We start from the raw sequence: 17,521 nt of genomic DNA, 5'->3' as shown, positions 1-17,521 counted from the left end.
CTTTTCCCAGAAAATACTGAAGAGTGTCAGGTAATTTCAGCTATGCTTACTATGAGCCCTGTTTGGCTTGTACAAAAGTGGGAGAGCAATAAGATTCTTTCTTTAATTACTTTTGGAGATGTACACCATGACAGGTTGATTCCTTGCTTTAAGTCTAAATAAAACAATGTGCTCAAAAATAATATTCAAAAATACTCAAAAACTAGTTTTTGAATATGGTAAGGATCTGACAATATAGATCCTGCAGTATACAAGAACTGCCAATATTCAGAAAGCAGTGGGTAGGAAGGTGATTTTTATCATTAAATTCATCACCTACATGTCTTAAATAAATGAACTTGATAAACAAAGGAAGAGGTGTCTGTCCATTCCCAGCAACTGCCTTTCCCTCCATTCATGCTGGGGCTGCAAATCAACAAAAGCAAGGGCAGGAGTGCCTTTTTTCCTGCACTTAGAGTCTGCTTTCATAGTAGTCATACACAGATGTCCAAATGTAGAAACTGACCCTGCATCTCCCAAGTACCTTACTGTAACCAAGAAGACACTAGCTATTCTGGAAGTTACATATTTCTGAAAATTCATATATTTAGCAGCAATAGTTGTATCATGTTTTGCATTATTATAGAGAGTGTGTGCAAATCTTTTAAGAATAGGGCAATCAAAACAGATTTATTTAGACACTTTTAGAAGTTACATTGAAGTTTTAGCCAAACCCTATGAAATGCAAAAAATTCTTCTGACATTGACAGGCTTTAAACACTAAGTCCTTGACATGCTCGGCTTGATAGATGTAAAGAATTTAGGAGGTTTTGAAAAACCTACATATAATTGTGTTGCTCAAGTATTTTAAGTAAATTTGAAAGTCAGTATAGTTCTGTCCCTGCAGATTAGAAAAAAGGAGGGCAGGTTTTGGTAGCCTGGGTCAGCTGGATAGGATGTGAGATCTCAGAAATGTCAGGAGGAGCATAGGGAGAGGGCAAGTTTGCCTGTGCTGTAGGATCAAGCTGGCAGTATGTCCTGTGCAGAGTGAGAATGAAAAGTCCAGGTGTCACTGTAGCCCAAGCATGGCTTAGAATCACAGAATATCCTGAGCTGGAAGGGAACCACAAGGATCATGGAAGTCCAACTGCTGGCCCTGCACAGGACCACCAAGAATCAAATCATGTGCCTGAGAGTATTGTCCAAATGCTTCTTGAATTCTGGCAGGCTTGGTGCTGACCATTCCTGCCTCCTTAGACTTGCTTTTCATAGGTGTGCTGAGGGAAAAGGAGTGCCTAGCTTCAAGCAGTTTTTTTTTCCCTAATATCTCTAAAGCCCCTGTGCAGGAAGCTTTGCAGGAAAATGAATGGCCTGAGAGTTATCATACCATTTATAAACCAGTTACTGCTCATAACAGTTCGTTTTTAATAATATGTTCCCATGGGGTTTAGGGCAGTCTTTGGAGAAGAACTGTTGCCGTTCTGCTGTGTGCTTGTCCAAAAGCTGTTCCTTTCTGGGAAGGTTTGCTGGGGCTTTTTTGGTGGTGTTATTATTATTAAGCCATTTTTGGCTTGTACTGAAGTGTGCGATCATTAATTGTCTTTCATTGCTCTTCTGTTGCAGCAGATCATGCTTTACACTGTGGATCCCTGACAGTATTTTAACTTATTTCAGGAGGACTCTGCCCAGGGTCCAACGATCCCTGCCTGGAGAAGCCGTGTCCAGGGGACATGCAGTGTGTGGGGTATGAAGCCAGCCGGAGACCGTTCATCTGCCAGTGCCCACCGGGAAAGCTTGGCGAGTGTTCAGGTGCATGTCACAGCCATAAAGGGGGATGCACTTGGACAATAAAGTGCTGCCATTCTCATTTTGCAGCAGAGGTGCCAGTGGAGTCAACAGAAAATGTACTGCTTAACTCATCTCACCACAGGCACTTGGGATGTCTGTTTATAAGCCCTATAAATACTTGTCATTATAGCTATGGGGCTTTATGTAGACTCTGATCCAGTTTCTGTTTGGAAATTCCCACTGGCTTGCTTGAATACCAGCTCAGTAAAACAGGCTGCTGAGAAAACAGGATTTTTTCCTAGAGAATGTTATGCCAGATGTTTTCCTGCCCATGGGCAAAGCTCTATAATTAACTCTTCTGCTTACTATTTAGATTACCAAAATTCCAGCCTTTATTAATGAAAACACTACACTATCCCAAAAAGAAAGTTTGAGGACATCTGTTAGTTTTCTGCATCTGTGTTGTTCCCTGGGATATGAGGAGCCAGGTGGACAGCCAGAGGTAAAGCTTTCTGTTGACTTCAGTGAATCCCAGGCTGCAGGACAGAGGATTTGTGCTGTTTGCCTGATGAAAGCACAGCAGATACTGAGCTGTGGTCCTGGGCACTGGTTGCAGGGGACTCAGTGCAAGGGTTTGGCTGACATCTCATGTAACTTGACACCCATAACTCAACTGCTTGATGTATAGGTGTGGTTATCTTTGATTCCCTCTGTTATTAGTGAGGCAAGACTGATGTCTCCAGGAGTATATAAGCTGAAAAATCCTGAATACTCTTTTTTTTTAATTTATTTATTTTTAACTATGGAGAAATCTTAGTTTCCTCTATCCCCTGAAAAATAGCTTTAAAAAATGAAAGGCGGAAATATTTTATAGTAGATGCCAGCTTTGTTTTCTCTTGTCAAAAAAGGGTTTTATTTATTTATTCCTAGTCATTGTCATTAACTTTATAAATTCCTTAATTACTTAACAGTTGAGGAATTGTTTCATGTATCACTAAAAGCACATGTGTCTTTTCAAAATGGTTGTTTCAGGCCACACTTCCCTTAGCTTTGCTGGGAATAGCTACATTAAATACCGTGTTTCTGAAAATAGCAAGAAAGAGGAATTCAAGTTGGCTCTCCGTCTGCGAACCCTGCAAAGCAATGGGATTATAATGTACACCAGAGCAAATCCCTGTATAATTCTAAAGGTAATTAAAATTACTTATCTTTTCTGCAGTTGTTTTTCTTGATTCTGTATTTTCTCTTGGCTCTTGATTTGGGTAATGCTGTTCTCATTTCAGCTGTAGATTGAGAAGATGAAGTCTGATTCTAACAGGGAAAAACAATTTCAACAACAGCAGCAGCAACAACGATCAGGAAAGCAGCTTGTTAGTGGTACTTTATTTAGAAAATTCCCCACTGGGTGCTGTTCATTATAAGCACATTATGTGTGTCTGTGTGCAGGAGCCAGTCTGCACGAGATGTAAGATTTGGCCATTTATATCACTATGTAGTCAAAATGAAGCCTGCTGAAATTGCTGTTTTTCCCTTCTGTCCTGTCTGTGGTTAGAGGATATGCCCTCACTGTTAGTGAGCTAATTCCAGGAACCAGCTGCTTAGAACATGTCTCCTACTGAATATGAAGATCTCTGCACTCTGTGGATTAAGATTCTTTGTTGAGAAAGTCATGGGGTCAATAGATATTGATACCAAATCAATATTTAATTGATAAGCTCTCCATGCATTTTTATTCTTTTTTTGTTGTTGTTGTTGTTTCTGTGGATTGGCAAATAAATGCGGGATGGCAAGGGAGTACTAGGCTCATCCAAGAGCCTGCACATATAGTATTTCTGCTATAGCCTCTGAAGTACAAAATGAAAACATTGACATTTGTAATTCAGCCACATGCTATAATTCAGCAGTGGGAGAACTGGCACAGAGCCTTTTGTGTCTGTATTTGCAATCTTTAGGGTACTTTTGGCTGAATGCTTAGGTAATGTTAAAGTGGCTAGATGAGTTATTAATGGGCAACAAACAGTTTTATAGCTGTTAGACTGAAGTATTTAATGAGCAAGAGTACTGTCTGTCATTCACCAGGAACTGTCAGCATTGTTCAGATTTGCACAAGACAATTAAGCTCTGCTTTGAGACGCATAGAAATGCAGTTTGAACTTTTAAGCATATGTTTTTGTTTAAAAAATAAACAAGCAAAACTGCAGGTTGGAAGACCTTCTTTGAAGTCTTCATCATGCTTGCTCTTAGCATATGCCCATAGATAATGTTTGCAATTTTGTAATTTTGAAAAATACCTGGGAAAAAACCAAATAGCCCTGGTGGAAGGTGCCACTTGAAAACAATAGGAGATACAGGGATGGCATGAACTGGGAGTTAGAATGGTGATAGGAGAATTCATTTTGCTAGAGTTCTGTGTGTAAAGCTCTCATCATTAAGGAGCATGACATATCCAGGTCATAGACAACTGAGTGAAAATTTTTTGAAGCAGGGAAATTTTGCCACCAAAATAGAAAAGTTGATGCTACTACTATTGTTACAAAAAAAACCAAAACAAAACAAAACAAAAAAACAAGCAAAAACCCCAAAACCAACTGAATGCAAAAACAAACAAAAAAAATTCAAATCAGTAAGAAAACCCCCCTTTGCAATCACCTGAACTGAGATTTTAGTTGTGAGGTAGGAATTATGTTCTAATCACATAATTATTTTGCTTTGAAAGATGCTGAGTTAAAAATAATACTTCAAGGAGCAGCAACAAGAGCTGTGGTTATTGTGTTCCAATCTCAGTCAGCAACCTCCATGTCAAGCTGTTTTGCTTCCTATGTCTAAGAAACAAAGAAAGAAAAAGTAGAGAGCTTCAAATGCAGCTGACACCTTACATATCTGATGAGTGAGGTCCAGGGTCGTGGATGGATGCAAAACCTCTGCTTTCTCCTATGCAATGATCAGGGGAGGACATAGAAAATTACCTTCTCAAAGCCTCATCCTCAGCTTTTCAATAGGGCAGAATTCACTGTTGCAGTGAGTATGTCCTTTTCCCAGGTCTGGCGCTGGGCTTCTGCATGCATGGGGTTTAAAGGAAACAAAATCATTACATTCAGCATAGTTTTTCTAAAGAATGGTATCACTTAAAAGATCAAGAATTGTCAGAGTTTAGTTTTTGAAGGTCTTTTAGGTGAGGAATATAACGCTAAATTCTCACAAAAGTGCTCTGTGGCAGACAAATGGCATGCTCAAGGGATTTGGCCCTATCAGGTGTCTTCAGGGATGGCAGCTGACTCATGGACTGCACTCTGGAGATCCCTGACTCAGGTGTTTTCAAGGAAGCTATGCTTAGACTTTCTAAACACACTTTTTTTCATTTGTAAACCAGAGGTAAGGCTTCTTATTTTTCCTTTAACCAGGTACATATGTTGGGAGGTAGGGAGGCACTCAGAAATGAGGCCATTAAGCAGATTAATTAGAGGTCTATAAATGTGAAGTTGTTATCATTTGAGCATTGCTTTCAATTAAATTAAACATGAGGAGAAGCTTTCCAAATAGAGGATAAAGGATGAAATCCTGTGTTCCTTTGAGCGCTCTGGCATCACTCCAGCAAAGCACTTAATCACTTGCTTAACTTCCTGTATTTGGAAGCAATTGGAACTATTCAGATACCTTAATTTTAAGCATCTACTTAAGTATCTGCTGGATTAGCACCAGAGAGCCCAGCACCATCACTGAGCTTCAAATAAAGGCAGAGGCAGAAGAAATGTAGACCCATAAGGTATGAACCCATGGGACAACAGGCAGGAAACACCTGTGCTCTTGGGGCGTGTAGTGGCATTGATTATTTTGAAGCAAGTCTGCCATTGCAGTCTGTTTAAACATTAATGCTGCAATATGCTTTTTGGTGTTTCAATGGCCAGCTTAATTTTGGAAGCTCATACATTTGTGAGTACTCCAGGGATGGAAATATTTCAGAATCTTAACACAGTGTCCTTCCTGGTTGAATAATCAATTCCATAGAGCAAACTGCTTGTCTACTACTTTGCTGAAAGCCTACCAGCTACACTGTATTGATACAATAAAATAAGGGTGTTATTTATTCAGCTGTTTCAAATAAAGCAACTCATCCATCGATTTTGAGAGGTTGGCCATATTTTTTTTGTTGCATGCTCTTGCTTTTAAGACAATTGGAGAAAAATGAGATGCAGGTCAATGTTGGCTTTTTTTCTTTTGGAAAGATTGCATGTCCCAAAACGAGTACCACCTTTTCCTTTTTACCTATGTAGCAGCTGACACAGTAAGATTTAACCATTTAGAGCATTACAGGGCCATTGCAGAAGAGAATTCCATTTCTCCCCTCCCCCCCCCCCCGCCCCTGCCGTGGAATATAATGGAGATTCATCTTGTTTTGTGAAATTTTAAGGATTAAAAATAGGTAAAGACAGATTTTCCCATCATGCCATAAATATAGCAGCTAAATTGTAAAAGGCAAGCATATGTTCTTCTGTCCAGGCAGTTAATGTGAAACTTTGCATGCTTTAGTTAGGTGTGTATTATACATTTTAATGCATTACTGCTGCATGGCTTATGCTGGATAGGACTGAAGTTTGGATGTGATCCCAGTTGTGGCTGGAGTTGAAACGAGTAATATTTTAATTAAATACACCATTTTACACAAATGAACCTGAAATGCAATTCAGCTAACAAAATGTTTCCCCAGATAGATTAGGAGGCAGCATGCTGTATCCATGGTGTTTGACTGCAGATGGACTATGTGAGCTGGAGGTGGTCTCAGAAGAACCATTTGATCATTTTATTACCTGTGTTGATACACAAATATGGATCTTAGCCAAACGTCTTAGCCAGACTACTATTCTAATACAATTTACAGTATGTGTTTGGCTCCATTCTGCTCATTGAATGAAATTGGTGAAATGTAACAGATTGCATCAGCTTTTGGAGTCTTTGTTCTTTTTACTTCTCTAAAGGTGAGGAATCTTGTGGCATATATGCGTAAGTGTATATTAACCTCCCTGTCATAATTGTTATAACTGAGACTGTAATTAAACCCTGCACCTGGAAAGCTCTGGGAAGTGGAGGCTTTGTGGGAATTTTCTGCCCAGCTAGGATGAAGTAGTGTCTCTGTGCTTTCATGGTGCAGAGGGTCTCTGCTGGTGCCATGGGCTGCACTGGTAAGAGGTTGAAAAGTTTTCTTGTCTCTGCTGTGAGATGGAATAACTCAGGCTTTTTACTGTGTTGCACTATATAGGTGGATAAAAAAAGCAATGCCACACATTCAGTGCTGGACTGACAGTCTGGCACTACCAGCTCTCAAACAGACCAACCATGCCATTGAGGTTGTTGTCTGCAAAGCTGCTGAGCCTGGACAAGAGCCTGGCTATTCATTGCATGCCCATACTTTTTGCTTGAATGTCCCTCAGTTAGATTGAAGTTCAGCTTTCCTTGGTACTAGGATTATATGAGGTCCAGGCTATAATCAAAGAACCCCCTCTGAGGACTGGGCAGTGACCCTGACATCTCAGTGGTTACAAGGAATCACAGCAATTCCAGGGATAAATTGCTGAATGATGGTTGAATTCTCTGTGCTTAGGAATGGGGACAGCAATTTTGCCTGTTAGGTGGAAGAACCTTCACCTCCCTGTCTGGCCAGTCTAGCTGCTAAGTAGTCAAGAGTGGAGCGTTTTGCAGCATCTGCTCCTTGCCAGCTCTTCCTGTTCTTCCTGTTCCTCCTCAAAGTCCATCAGGGGACAGATATTTCCTCCCAGCCCCTCTACAGCAAGGCCCGTGACCATCTGATTAATGAAAGTACTTTTCTGGTCCCATTGCTAGGGGTATCTGGGCCTGTCACACAGTCTTTAATGTATGAGTCCATAAAGCAGTGGTGTGAGGTAGGGAAATGACGTTACCCCTCTTTTACTGATGGAGGCCTGAAACTAATGGCTTGCTTGAGATCTCAGAGGAAGAATGTTGCAGCATGTGGATTCCCATGCAGATCTGTCATGTCTTAGGTTAGTACTGTAAGCATCAGACCGTCTTTTCCATCTTTCACTCTAGTTAGAGGTTACTTGTGTTTCTTCAATAACAGGAAGGAAATTTAACCCTTCAGACCATTACATATTTATTGTGTATGTCAGATCATCTGCTGGTAAAAAGAAATAAAAGTGGATGAGAAAGATGTATAAAACATATTTTAATGGAAAATCTTTTAGATCATAGTTTCCTGTATACAAATGGTGTAATATTTATCCCAGGTGCTCAAATGTGGTGTTGTATTTATAAAGATAATTGGAAAAACATGTTCTGTGAGTAAGAGTAATAGACACGCAGGCAGTAGGTCCTTCAGGGCATAAGTAGTCATAGGGGAGGTATATGTATATTATACACAATCAGTAGAAGAGTTTCCATAGGGAAAAGCCTTTTTAGTAAGCAGCAAGTTATCTGCTTATCCAGTGATGGCTGTTTTTCAAAGTGTAATATGTTGGCATGCATTTTTCTGTTTGATTTGTATTCCTGGTGAGACAGACCACAATTTCTGAGCAGCACCTTCAGTGTTTATGGACTACTTTGTGCACAGGGAGGAAAAACTATTGTTCTTGGAGTTTGTATCTCTGGAGAGAAAAAATTCTCTGTTTATCAGGGCATCTCAGGATTCCTCCTGAGAGAATATGCTTTAACAGACCCAATTTCAATCTACAGAAACTGTTCATGGCTGAATTTTGAGTCCTGTAAAAAAAATGTTTTTAAATTAAAAATGTTCTGGACTCATTATTCGATACATCTATTAGCCTTTTTTGATTCAGCTGTAAGAGTACCAAGCAACATCCATCCCTTAACTTGTATTACAGTCATAGATCTGATTTCTTCTCAGTTTCATTACATCCTCAGATCAGGGACTCCAAAACACTCGTTTGTTCATAGCAGGGGCTAATTCTAGCTCCTTCCCATGGCTCCCTCTATGTGTGTATTCATTCCCCTACACCCCCTCAAACCATGCAGAGTAAGTGGGCAGCTGGCATCTATAGGGAGCTTGCCCCATCCTTAGCAGCTCTGTGTCCATGCTGCTGAGCAATGACTGAGCAGAGTGGTGTGGTTTATACCCCGATTGCCCTGTGTGTCTTGGCTTGGAGTTCAGATTCAGCCAGCCAAGAAACCAAGAGTGTGCAGAAAAGGAAATCCAGAGATCTACGGATCTCAAGATTTTACCCTTAGCTTTTCTCCAGGTCATTTTGTCAAACTCCAAGGACATAAAATGCTGATAATGGCATAACAGCACAGTCTGCTCCTGTAGATTAACACTTTCCTGTTTACCTTCAAGCCACATCAGGGAGCCTGGCTGAAAAGAGTTTGAGCACACAGCCACATGCCAAGGGATGTTTCCAGCTAACGTGACTGTTCATGGTTGAAATGGCCAAAAATGGCCAAAGGCAGAGGGACACATTGCAGCATCCTCACATCTGCATTTGCCATGCAAATTCAGCAGGCCACTAAAGCTCTGTGGGATTCTTGCATGGACAGCTGTGGCAGCTCTGCTCTCACTGGGGGGGAGCAGTCAGACTCCGTAACAGATACACCAGTGAAAGGACAGTGTGAGCTGCCTGGAAGGATGAAAAATGACACAGTACCTGAACTTTTCATGGGGATAAATAATGGGGCATAACTGTCTTGAAATGGAGTTTGCAGAAATAAATACTTTCTGGAGCATGACGAAGGTAAAATACTTCAAAGAGCTTTCAGAGAGCTTGAATACAATTAATGTGTCATAAGAAATTATTTCCAACTTTGTCAGCCATTTTAAACTTATATGCCATCTGTTAGAAAAACCTAAAATCTTTGGGTAAACTGCTAATCAGGAAAGCAGCACTTCATACCCACTCCCTCACTCTGCACTTTGCCTGCCCCAGTAGGGTAGCGCAGATTTTCCCTTATGAGGACTTGGGATGGGTGAGGGACAGGAGGGAGAGTGAGAAATCCCCTACAAACTCTAAATCCATGAGTCCAGCATAAATCTTAGGAAAGAAAGAAAAGTAAGACCCATTTTATATAATCTCTGAGGTATACACAGAGCAGGTTGTGTAGCATCTTCGGGAAATAACTGACTTTGGGTCAACTAGTATCTTACTGTTGTAATTAGAGATACTGAACTTACAATGTTTAGGGACAAATCCACCCCTCATTGAGATGCTCCTAAAGGTTACAGAAGCACAGGATGTCTACCATGAGCAGAGTACCTAACATGAATAGCTGAAAGTGTAGCCATTGAGTTTTTTTTGACACAAGTCTCTCAAACACTAAGAGGTGATCCTGTGCCCCGATCCTGTGCCTTTTGATAACATCAACCACTGGGAGCAGAATTACAGCTCTCAGACTTGCTGAGAGAGACACACAGTTGTTCAACAGCAGAGCCAAGAGCAGAAGGAGGGTCCTCAAGTTCATATCCTGATCAGTAAAACATAAAATTATCCCAGTTTTGCCCCATATGATTTTTTATATTTTTAGTTTTCCTGCAGTAATTGGCTTTGGGCAAATAAGAAGTAAGGTGATATTTTCCACCTTTTATTTTTTTGTTCATGATAAAGGCACAACTTATTGCTGGTTTAGTGTCATGTAGGAGAGCAGCTTTAACAGTGCACAGAGACTGTCTAGAAGTTGTCTGTGCTTCCAGATTCTCTGTGAGAGCATATTAGGAGACAGCTGAGTGCCTGAAGCGGTTTGATTTCTGTTTTCCTCCTGCAGATTGTCGATGGCAAACTCTGGTTCCAGTTGGATTGCGGAAGTGGCCCAGGAATCCTGGGAATTTCTGGCAGGGCCGTTAATGATGGAAGCTGGCATTCGGTCTTCCTGGAGCTGAACCGCAATTTCACGAGCCTGTCTCTGGACGACAGCTACGTGGAGCGCCGCAAAGCCCCCCTCTACTTTCAGACGCTCAGCACAGATAGCTCCGTCTACTTCGGCGCCCAGGTCCAAGTGGATAACGTCCGCAGCCTGACTGACAAGAGGACAACGCAGGTCCTGAGCGGCTTCCAGGGCTGCCTGGACTCAGTAGTCCTAAACAACAATGAGCTGCCACTGCAGAACAAGCGCAGCAGCTTCGCAGAAGTGGTTGGCCTGACGGAATTGAAGCTTGGCTGCGTCCTTTATCCCGATGCCTGTGAGAGACACCCCTGCCAGAACGGCGGCACCTGTACTGCCGTGCCATCTGGTGGTAAATGTTTTCATTACTTTATGGGCTTCCCCCTCCCCGTTTTCCTCTCTAATTTATTGCCAGAGATGGTTTTATGCAGCAACATGCTTGAAAAATCTCATGAACTCTATAAAACTCTGATAGGTATTGCAAATTGGGTAAAAGCTGTTTGCTCTATAAATAACAGTGAAATGGTGCCCCTTCTTATTGCATTAGTGTTCCAGGAGGAAATTGATTTATTGGCTGTTAGTATAATCCTATTTCTATAGAAACCAATAGAATTACAATTACTGTAATGTTCAGCTGGATTTTTCAGAATCCATTTACAGCATCCTTACAGCACTGGGGGCTGTACACAAAGATGGTGATTTGAAATGTCCATCACAGATGCAACAGCAGTGTTGCCTTGCTCTCTTTCCAAAGCTGTCACAAATAGTTACTGAGCTGTCTACGAACACCTTCATCCTTTTGTAAGTGAGTAATTTGATTACATGTCTGCATGGAAAATAGCAAGTTGGGCCATTATAAACCCACCTGAACTGCATTTTGCAGCTTTCTCGGAGGCCTGGTTGCTCTAAGGTCTAAGTAATATTATCCAAATTTTATAGGGCATTGACTTAAACTGTGCATGTGTTGGAGTTTCCTATCCAGTGGTTATGTGGTGGTTTGTGTGATTTGATGCCAGTGACTTACTGCAGTTCCCAAATTACCAGAGCAGTCAGCATGTTAGCAGGAGAAAAGTAAATAGCACACATGTAAAACATTCCCTCTCAGGCAGTTCTCTTTCTGCAGTGTAGGAGTTTCCTTTCCAATTCCCCATACTGTATTAGCATGCAGCATTGCACACCTTTTCTAGCAGAATAAAGCTTCCTCTGAAAAGGAGATTGCTGAACAGAGAGATTTTCTGCAAGTTCAGAGCTTTCCATCCACTTACTGTCAGTGAGTTTTGGTCATGGTTCTCTAGGGAAGTTCCTGCTAAACTCTTGTTTTATGGAGCATTTAACCACTGTCCCAGGGCTTTCTGCTTTAATGTGTCCATGCAATTTCCTTGCATCCATAGTTATTATTTCTGTTTTTCATTAGTTTAAGGATGACTTCCATGTTTTCTTTCTGAGTCCTCTCCACCACACAGATTTTTTAGGCCTAAACTTCAGATCAATTCAAGACTGACATGTGGTGAGATCTGAGCAAAACTGATAAGTTTCTCAGTTGGACAGTGCCACTCTTACAAAGTAAGTCCTGAAAATGTGGATTTGTCCGTGCTGGGTTGTCTCAGCTAGCATCTCCTGTGGATCTTTGGCGTTGATGGAGATGGGAGGACAGTTAGAAGGAATAAAGCACAGCCTTAGCAATCCATGATGTGTTGTGGGGAATGAACAGAAATGGTGCTGTGTCTGTATTTGTCCTTAAAGGTCTTTATTTATTTACCAAGGGAGGGAGAGAAAAGGAAGGCTGCACAACGAGGGCTAAAGAAAATTATTCTGAGACAGAAGGATGCTGCAGCCACTGGAAGAATTGCTAAGCATGATTATTGAAATTCCTAGGAAATATGACCATAGTATGTACAGGAACGTATGTATGATGGCTTTGATTCAGACTCCATAATTAATAAATGAGGTAACCATTCACCTCACATCCTAGGAAGCATGGTAACAGTTCTTTCTATTGATTTTATTTGAGTCTACTTAGAGTATTGCTCAGCAATCTCATGATGAGTAAATTGAAACCTTTCTAACAGAACTCCTTACAGTAATTCTGTTTTTCCCAACGCCATGTGCATGCCAATTCAAACTGAGGGGAGACATGGTGTAGGGGAGAAACGAGCAGCCCTGAAGTTTGGACCCATCTTATTACTGGAATGGCAAATACCATTTTTGTGTCAACAAAATTTGCTGCTGGAAAGCAGTCACAGAACTGATCTAACTTGCCTGTGTTCGTGCCTCAGCGAGGGGCGTGTGCCCTGCAGGGATGTTTTGGCTGCCTGCCGTCAAAAAATCTGTTTGCTGTTTTTACTGTTTCAGCAGTGTGTGTAAATAAAGGATTGTTACAAAGCCATAATTCCAGTGCAATGGGCCCTGACTGTATGTCAGTGGTTCTACAGCCCAGCCCTTAAGGAGAAGGCATGGGCATTTTTGCTTCCACTAGGCAAAGCAATTCTGTTCTTAGTGTCCTCCATATGCTGAAAGGCCACCTAATTGAATTCTAAGAGCATGAGTGTCCGACAGCATTGCAAGTCCTAGTTGCAGAGCCACAAATTGCAATGTGCATTTAAGAACAATCAACCATTGCACTTGATGACAGATATTAGCAGCTGACTTCCATTTAAAATAGGAGAAAAACCCAGTTCATTTTTTTAAAGAATTTTCTTAAGAATCAAAACATCAGCTTTTTTCTTTTTCGGTGAGGGGAAGAATGCAAAAAATATACCATGCAAAGGTCTTTTTTCCAATTGCAGGGCATTCATTAGCATCAGGGTCTCTTGACTGTATCTTCTATGATATTATCCTCCTTTTTCAGTTTTTGGAGAATAATGTTCATTTTCCTAAACACAGAGTATTTGGCATAAGATTTGTTTTAATAAATACACCCTCTAATTCAAATTTAGCAAAGCAGATTTCATATACTGTTAACATCCTTTTTGTTATGTACAACCTACTGTGCTTTACAAGAAAATTAGGAGAGAGAAAAAGAAAGCTGAGATTTATAGCTAACTTAAGAAGAAAACAGTCAAGCAAAGGTCACCCAACATTATAACATGAAAGAGTTGCTGGCTACATACCAGAAGTCAAAGAGGCTGTGTCTAATTTACATATAATTTGCATAAATTGAACTTCTACGACACAAACCTCTATAACAGCATTCCTGTTGTGAGATTTTCCTTTCAGTAGGAATGCCTACTGCCCTGTTCACCATTAATAAAAAAGCTGCCTCAATTGCCTTTGGCTTCATCCTGTGGTTATGGGAATAGGGTCACACCGTGGCCCTTTTTGGGGAAGTGTTCTGTATGCTCTAGGAGTGTGTCTGTGCTGCTGATGTTAGGGTTTGGATGGTTATGTTCCCAGCAGCTTCACAGTGCCTGGCACAGGGCAGGGCTATGTCTGGGCTGCACAGAGCTCAGGAATGACCACAGAGGTGTTGCCCAAAGCAGGGCTGGCACAGGGCTACGCTCACCTACAGTGGCTCTTCCTGCCTGACCTCTCTGCATATGGAACAGGGCAGAAAGGGGATCCCAGCCTGTATGAGAGAGCACAGACAGCTCAGATGGGAACTCCCAGGAGTACAGAAAAGCCTCTCTGCTTTCAGACTCTGGTTTGAGCCAGCAGAAAGCTGTGACATGAACTTCTGCTTGCTCTCATGGCCACAGTGTTGGTCAAAGTGATGTCAGTGGTTCAAGATGGGGGACTGCATGTCCAGAGGCCCTGTGGGGAGATCAAATGCATTCTTAAATAGGGGTTGGCAAAGGGGGATGAGCACTCACTAGGTCTGACAGCTCAAGAGACTTGTAGGAGAAAGAGATAGAGTCAGGACATTTTTCTTGGGAGACGGTGGAAACCACAGACCTGAAATACTAGCCACATTCTCCCAGACTTTTCAGTCCCTACCCATAAGTATGGGTCAGTAAAGCTATTTTAAAGAACATTAGCATTTTGAAACCAGACGAACAGCATGATTTTCAGAAATGGCTTGGCTTTCTAAACTGAAACTTCCCAGGAAAATTCAGCCAAGTGTTTAAAGTGTGGTTAAGCTATAAGCCGCTGAATATGAAGTCTTAAAATGGGAAATGTCACACAACCTTAATAATAGTGTGGCACTTCCAGGGCTGCCAATAGTAAATGTATGTTTATCTGCATGAGTAACAGCATGAGCAATCTCAGCAATAGAAAGCTTTACTGTAATCACATGCAAAGACTGCATCAAGGTTTTCAACCACAGAGAGAAACCTCATGTTTGTAAAGCCTGCAATTATAAGTTACTTCCTTTTAATTTGATCAGTCCTATATACATCTGGGTTTGATTAACATAAATGGCGTATATGAGTAGGCGATTTTATTTAAGCATGAAGCATTTGAGCGGAAACTACTGAGTCAAGGAGGACCATGGGCAGAGTGTGAGGACATAAACTCATTTCACTTTCCCCACTATTCACTTTTCTTTTTTCCTTTTTTTTTCTTTTTTCATGAACAGAGCTGAAATCCAAAGGAAGGAGAAAATGGCACTTGGGTGGTGGGTTTAATACTTGTTTTAAATGCTGTTGGCAACATTATTCACAGCTGGTTTTGAGGATCAGGTAGTTCATAAGAAAGAAATAAGGGAAAAATTAATATAATAATACCAGTGACCTGGTCTTACTAATGTTTTTGATCTTGCTTTTTCACACACACTAACAACCCAGCATACTGTGATGTGAGTATACCAAATGCACATCACTTATATTTAAAAGCTTTTTTAGAAATTTTGGGGGTGTTCATAATCTTTTTTATGCCTATGATTATAGGCATCTCTTCTTGAATTCCCTCTTTAAAAGCATGTACATGCCAATACTCTCATAGAAAGCACTGGTTGAGCAAAGACTGAGGTTCTTTTTCATACCAACAAGTGGCAGGAGGCAATGATCTGTTTGAAGACAGATAAGTTAAATCTGAAGTGGCAGGACTGTGTATAGCTGAAGAGCACACACTACTTGAGGGTGGCCTGGTTTGACTATAAACCTACCAAAATACAAATGCTGGGAGAGGTCCTCTTCACCTTCAGTAGTTCTCATCAGTTAACTTTATGTGTAACCCTGTAAGGTCAATGCCAAGGGCAGGGCTGTTTCTGGACATTGAGTTTGTCAGATTTAGCTGCGCTGCAGGGACAGAAACTACACAGAGAGACAAATGGAAAAGCCAAAACACGTTAAGAGATAAAAGCCAGCCTGTCTTGCATGGGATAGATAGAAACAGGAGCATACACATGTTAAAAAAAAAAAAATAATTGGCAGCGGTTCGGAGCATCCTCTTTAATAAAGCCAAGTAAACCTTAGGATAGACAGACATTCAGATGCTCAGGCTGGGAATGCTACCAACAGAGATGTTCGCTACATAATGACACCCCATCTGCTGATGGCACCGTGCCTGCCTTGTACTGCTGCTGCCTCTGCTTCCTAAGTGCCAAGCAAACATAGGTATAGGCAGGGAGCCTGTGTGGTGTCCTGTCTTACTGCATGTTGCTCCTCAGTAAGGTCTGGGATGAAAAACACCTTTTCCTCTGGATAGGGACATGCCAAGAGGGCGGTAAGAGAAGCTGTTCGAATCACAATGAGAAGGTGAGATTTAACTATGTAGAGGGGACTCAGATTAATGCAGGAGCATGAGACGAGCCTTATAAAACAACCAGTAAGCCCAAGACCATGTGCAGACCTATTTCTACATGTTTCAGGTCATGAATGATATTTGATGTGATTCTTGCTATTGTCATCTCTCCCTGGGCTTCACTTCCCACTGTAGAGAGGCAATGTCTCGGAGGGTAGGACCGGGCTGAATTGGAAGACAGCTGCTCCCAAAGCCCTAAGCTGCACACAGTGAGGGTGCTGGGTCCTCAGCACCAGCTGTTTGGCTCCACAGACCCAGTGCTGCTGCTGCTGCAGGACTTGTTAACTTGTAGATACAGCCTTAAAAGGCTGTATTGTTGATCATAGCTTGTTGTTGCTTTTAGTTGTTGTTTTTCAGCTATTGGTACATGCTGCTAAAGCACATGCTGAGAATGTTGTGGTCCCACCTAGAAACATTTCAGAGGTGTTTTCCAGAGCTTCCTGTCTTTTTCCACTGATTCCCTCTGAAGAAATACCGTGGTGACATCACAAAATTTGCCTTGAAGATCTGCCTTGGGGAATGAAGATCAACAATTCTAGGAGTGAAATATTCTTTCCTCTTAGAGGAATTAAATGTTGATGAATTTTCAAGACTTCAGTGCTTTCATTGTGAACAGGATCAAGCCCTACATTGTTTAAAAGAAATTTTTCATCCCTTGCTGAGACAACAGGACACTCAGCCTTTTCTCATCCTTGACTGTGAGAAGTATGCTTGTTATTCTTGTTCTAAACAGGAGGGAAGAAATAAATGGTACATTAGCAGGATATTTAATTAAAAATATAGTAAAAATCCTTTATTAGACCCAAGATACCCTCCCAACCAGAAGGGTTTTCTTTACAATTTACCTTTGTCCACAGCCATGTGGCTAAAATATGCAGTAGCCGGCAAAATTACAGCCTCTGCTGGGAGGTTTGGAGAAGGATTAAAGGTCTGGCAGGCCTTCCAGCTGAGCTGCTGTATGCTGTCTACTGAGCCATCATATCAGCTCTTCTCTTCCCTACTCCATGAATTTTGACATATGCTTTGCTGTGTCAGAGACCTCTCGGGTGAATGCTCTGCAGCTCTGAGCATGTGTGTGTCACAGAAAAGTTCTGTGTCTTCTGCCAGTGCCTTGGACTTGGCAGGTGTATGGCAGTGAATCCAACAAGAGGAAACACCAGTGGTAAATATGGTAATTTAATACTGCCTTGTTTTAGTGCCTTTTTGATTTCTAACT

General features: G+C 41.4%; 1 protein-coding gene across 6 annotated transcripts in view; it reads left to right on the top strand.

Moving 5' to 3' along the window:
* FAT3 (FAT atypical cadherin 3) overlaps positions 1-17,521 on the top strand; it is a 396,115-nt gene that overhangs the window by 362,324 nt on the left and 16,270 nt on the right. For all 6 annotated transcript variants that reach the window (XM_088051032.1, XM_088051035.1, XM_088051033.1 and 3 more), the window contains 3 exons: positions 1,654-1,788; positions 2,800-2,957; positions 10,507-10,975. In XM_088051032.1, coding sequence (XP_087907158.1) covers positions 1,654-1,788; positions 2,800-2,957; positions 10,507-10,975 — 762 coding nt within the window. The remainder of the gene's footprint in view (positions 1-1,653; positions 1,789-2,799; positions 2,958-10,506; positions 10,976-17,521) is intronic.

Source organism: Pseudopodoces humilis, chromosome 2, assembly GCF_049639895.1.
Source record: "Pseudopodoces humilis isolate 2021_Gansu_Grassland_sample_001 chromosome 2, ASM4963989v1, whole genome shotgun sequence".
In the NCBI taxonomy this organism is placed as follows: Eukaryota; Metazoa; Chordata; class Aves; order Passeriformes; family Paridae; genus Pseudopodoces; species Pseudopodoces humilis.
Note: the sequence above shows the minus strand (reverse complement) of the source record. Positions and strands in the feature narration are given on the sequence as shown.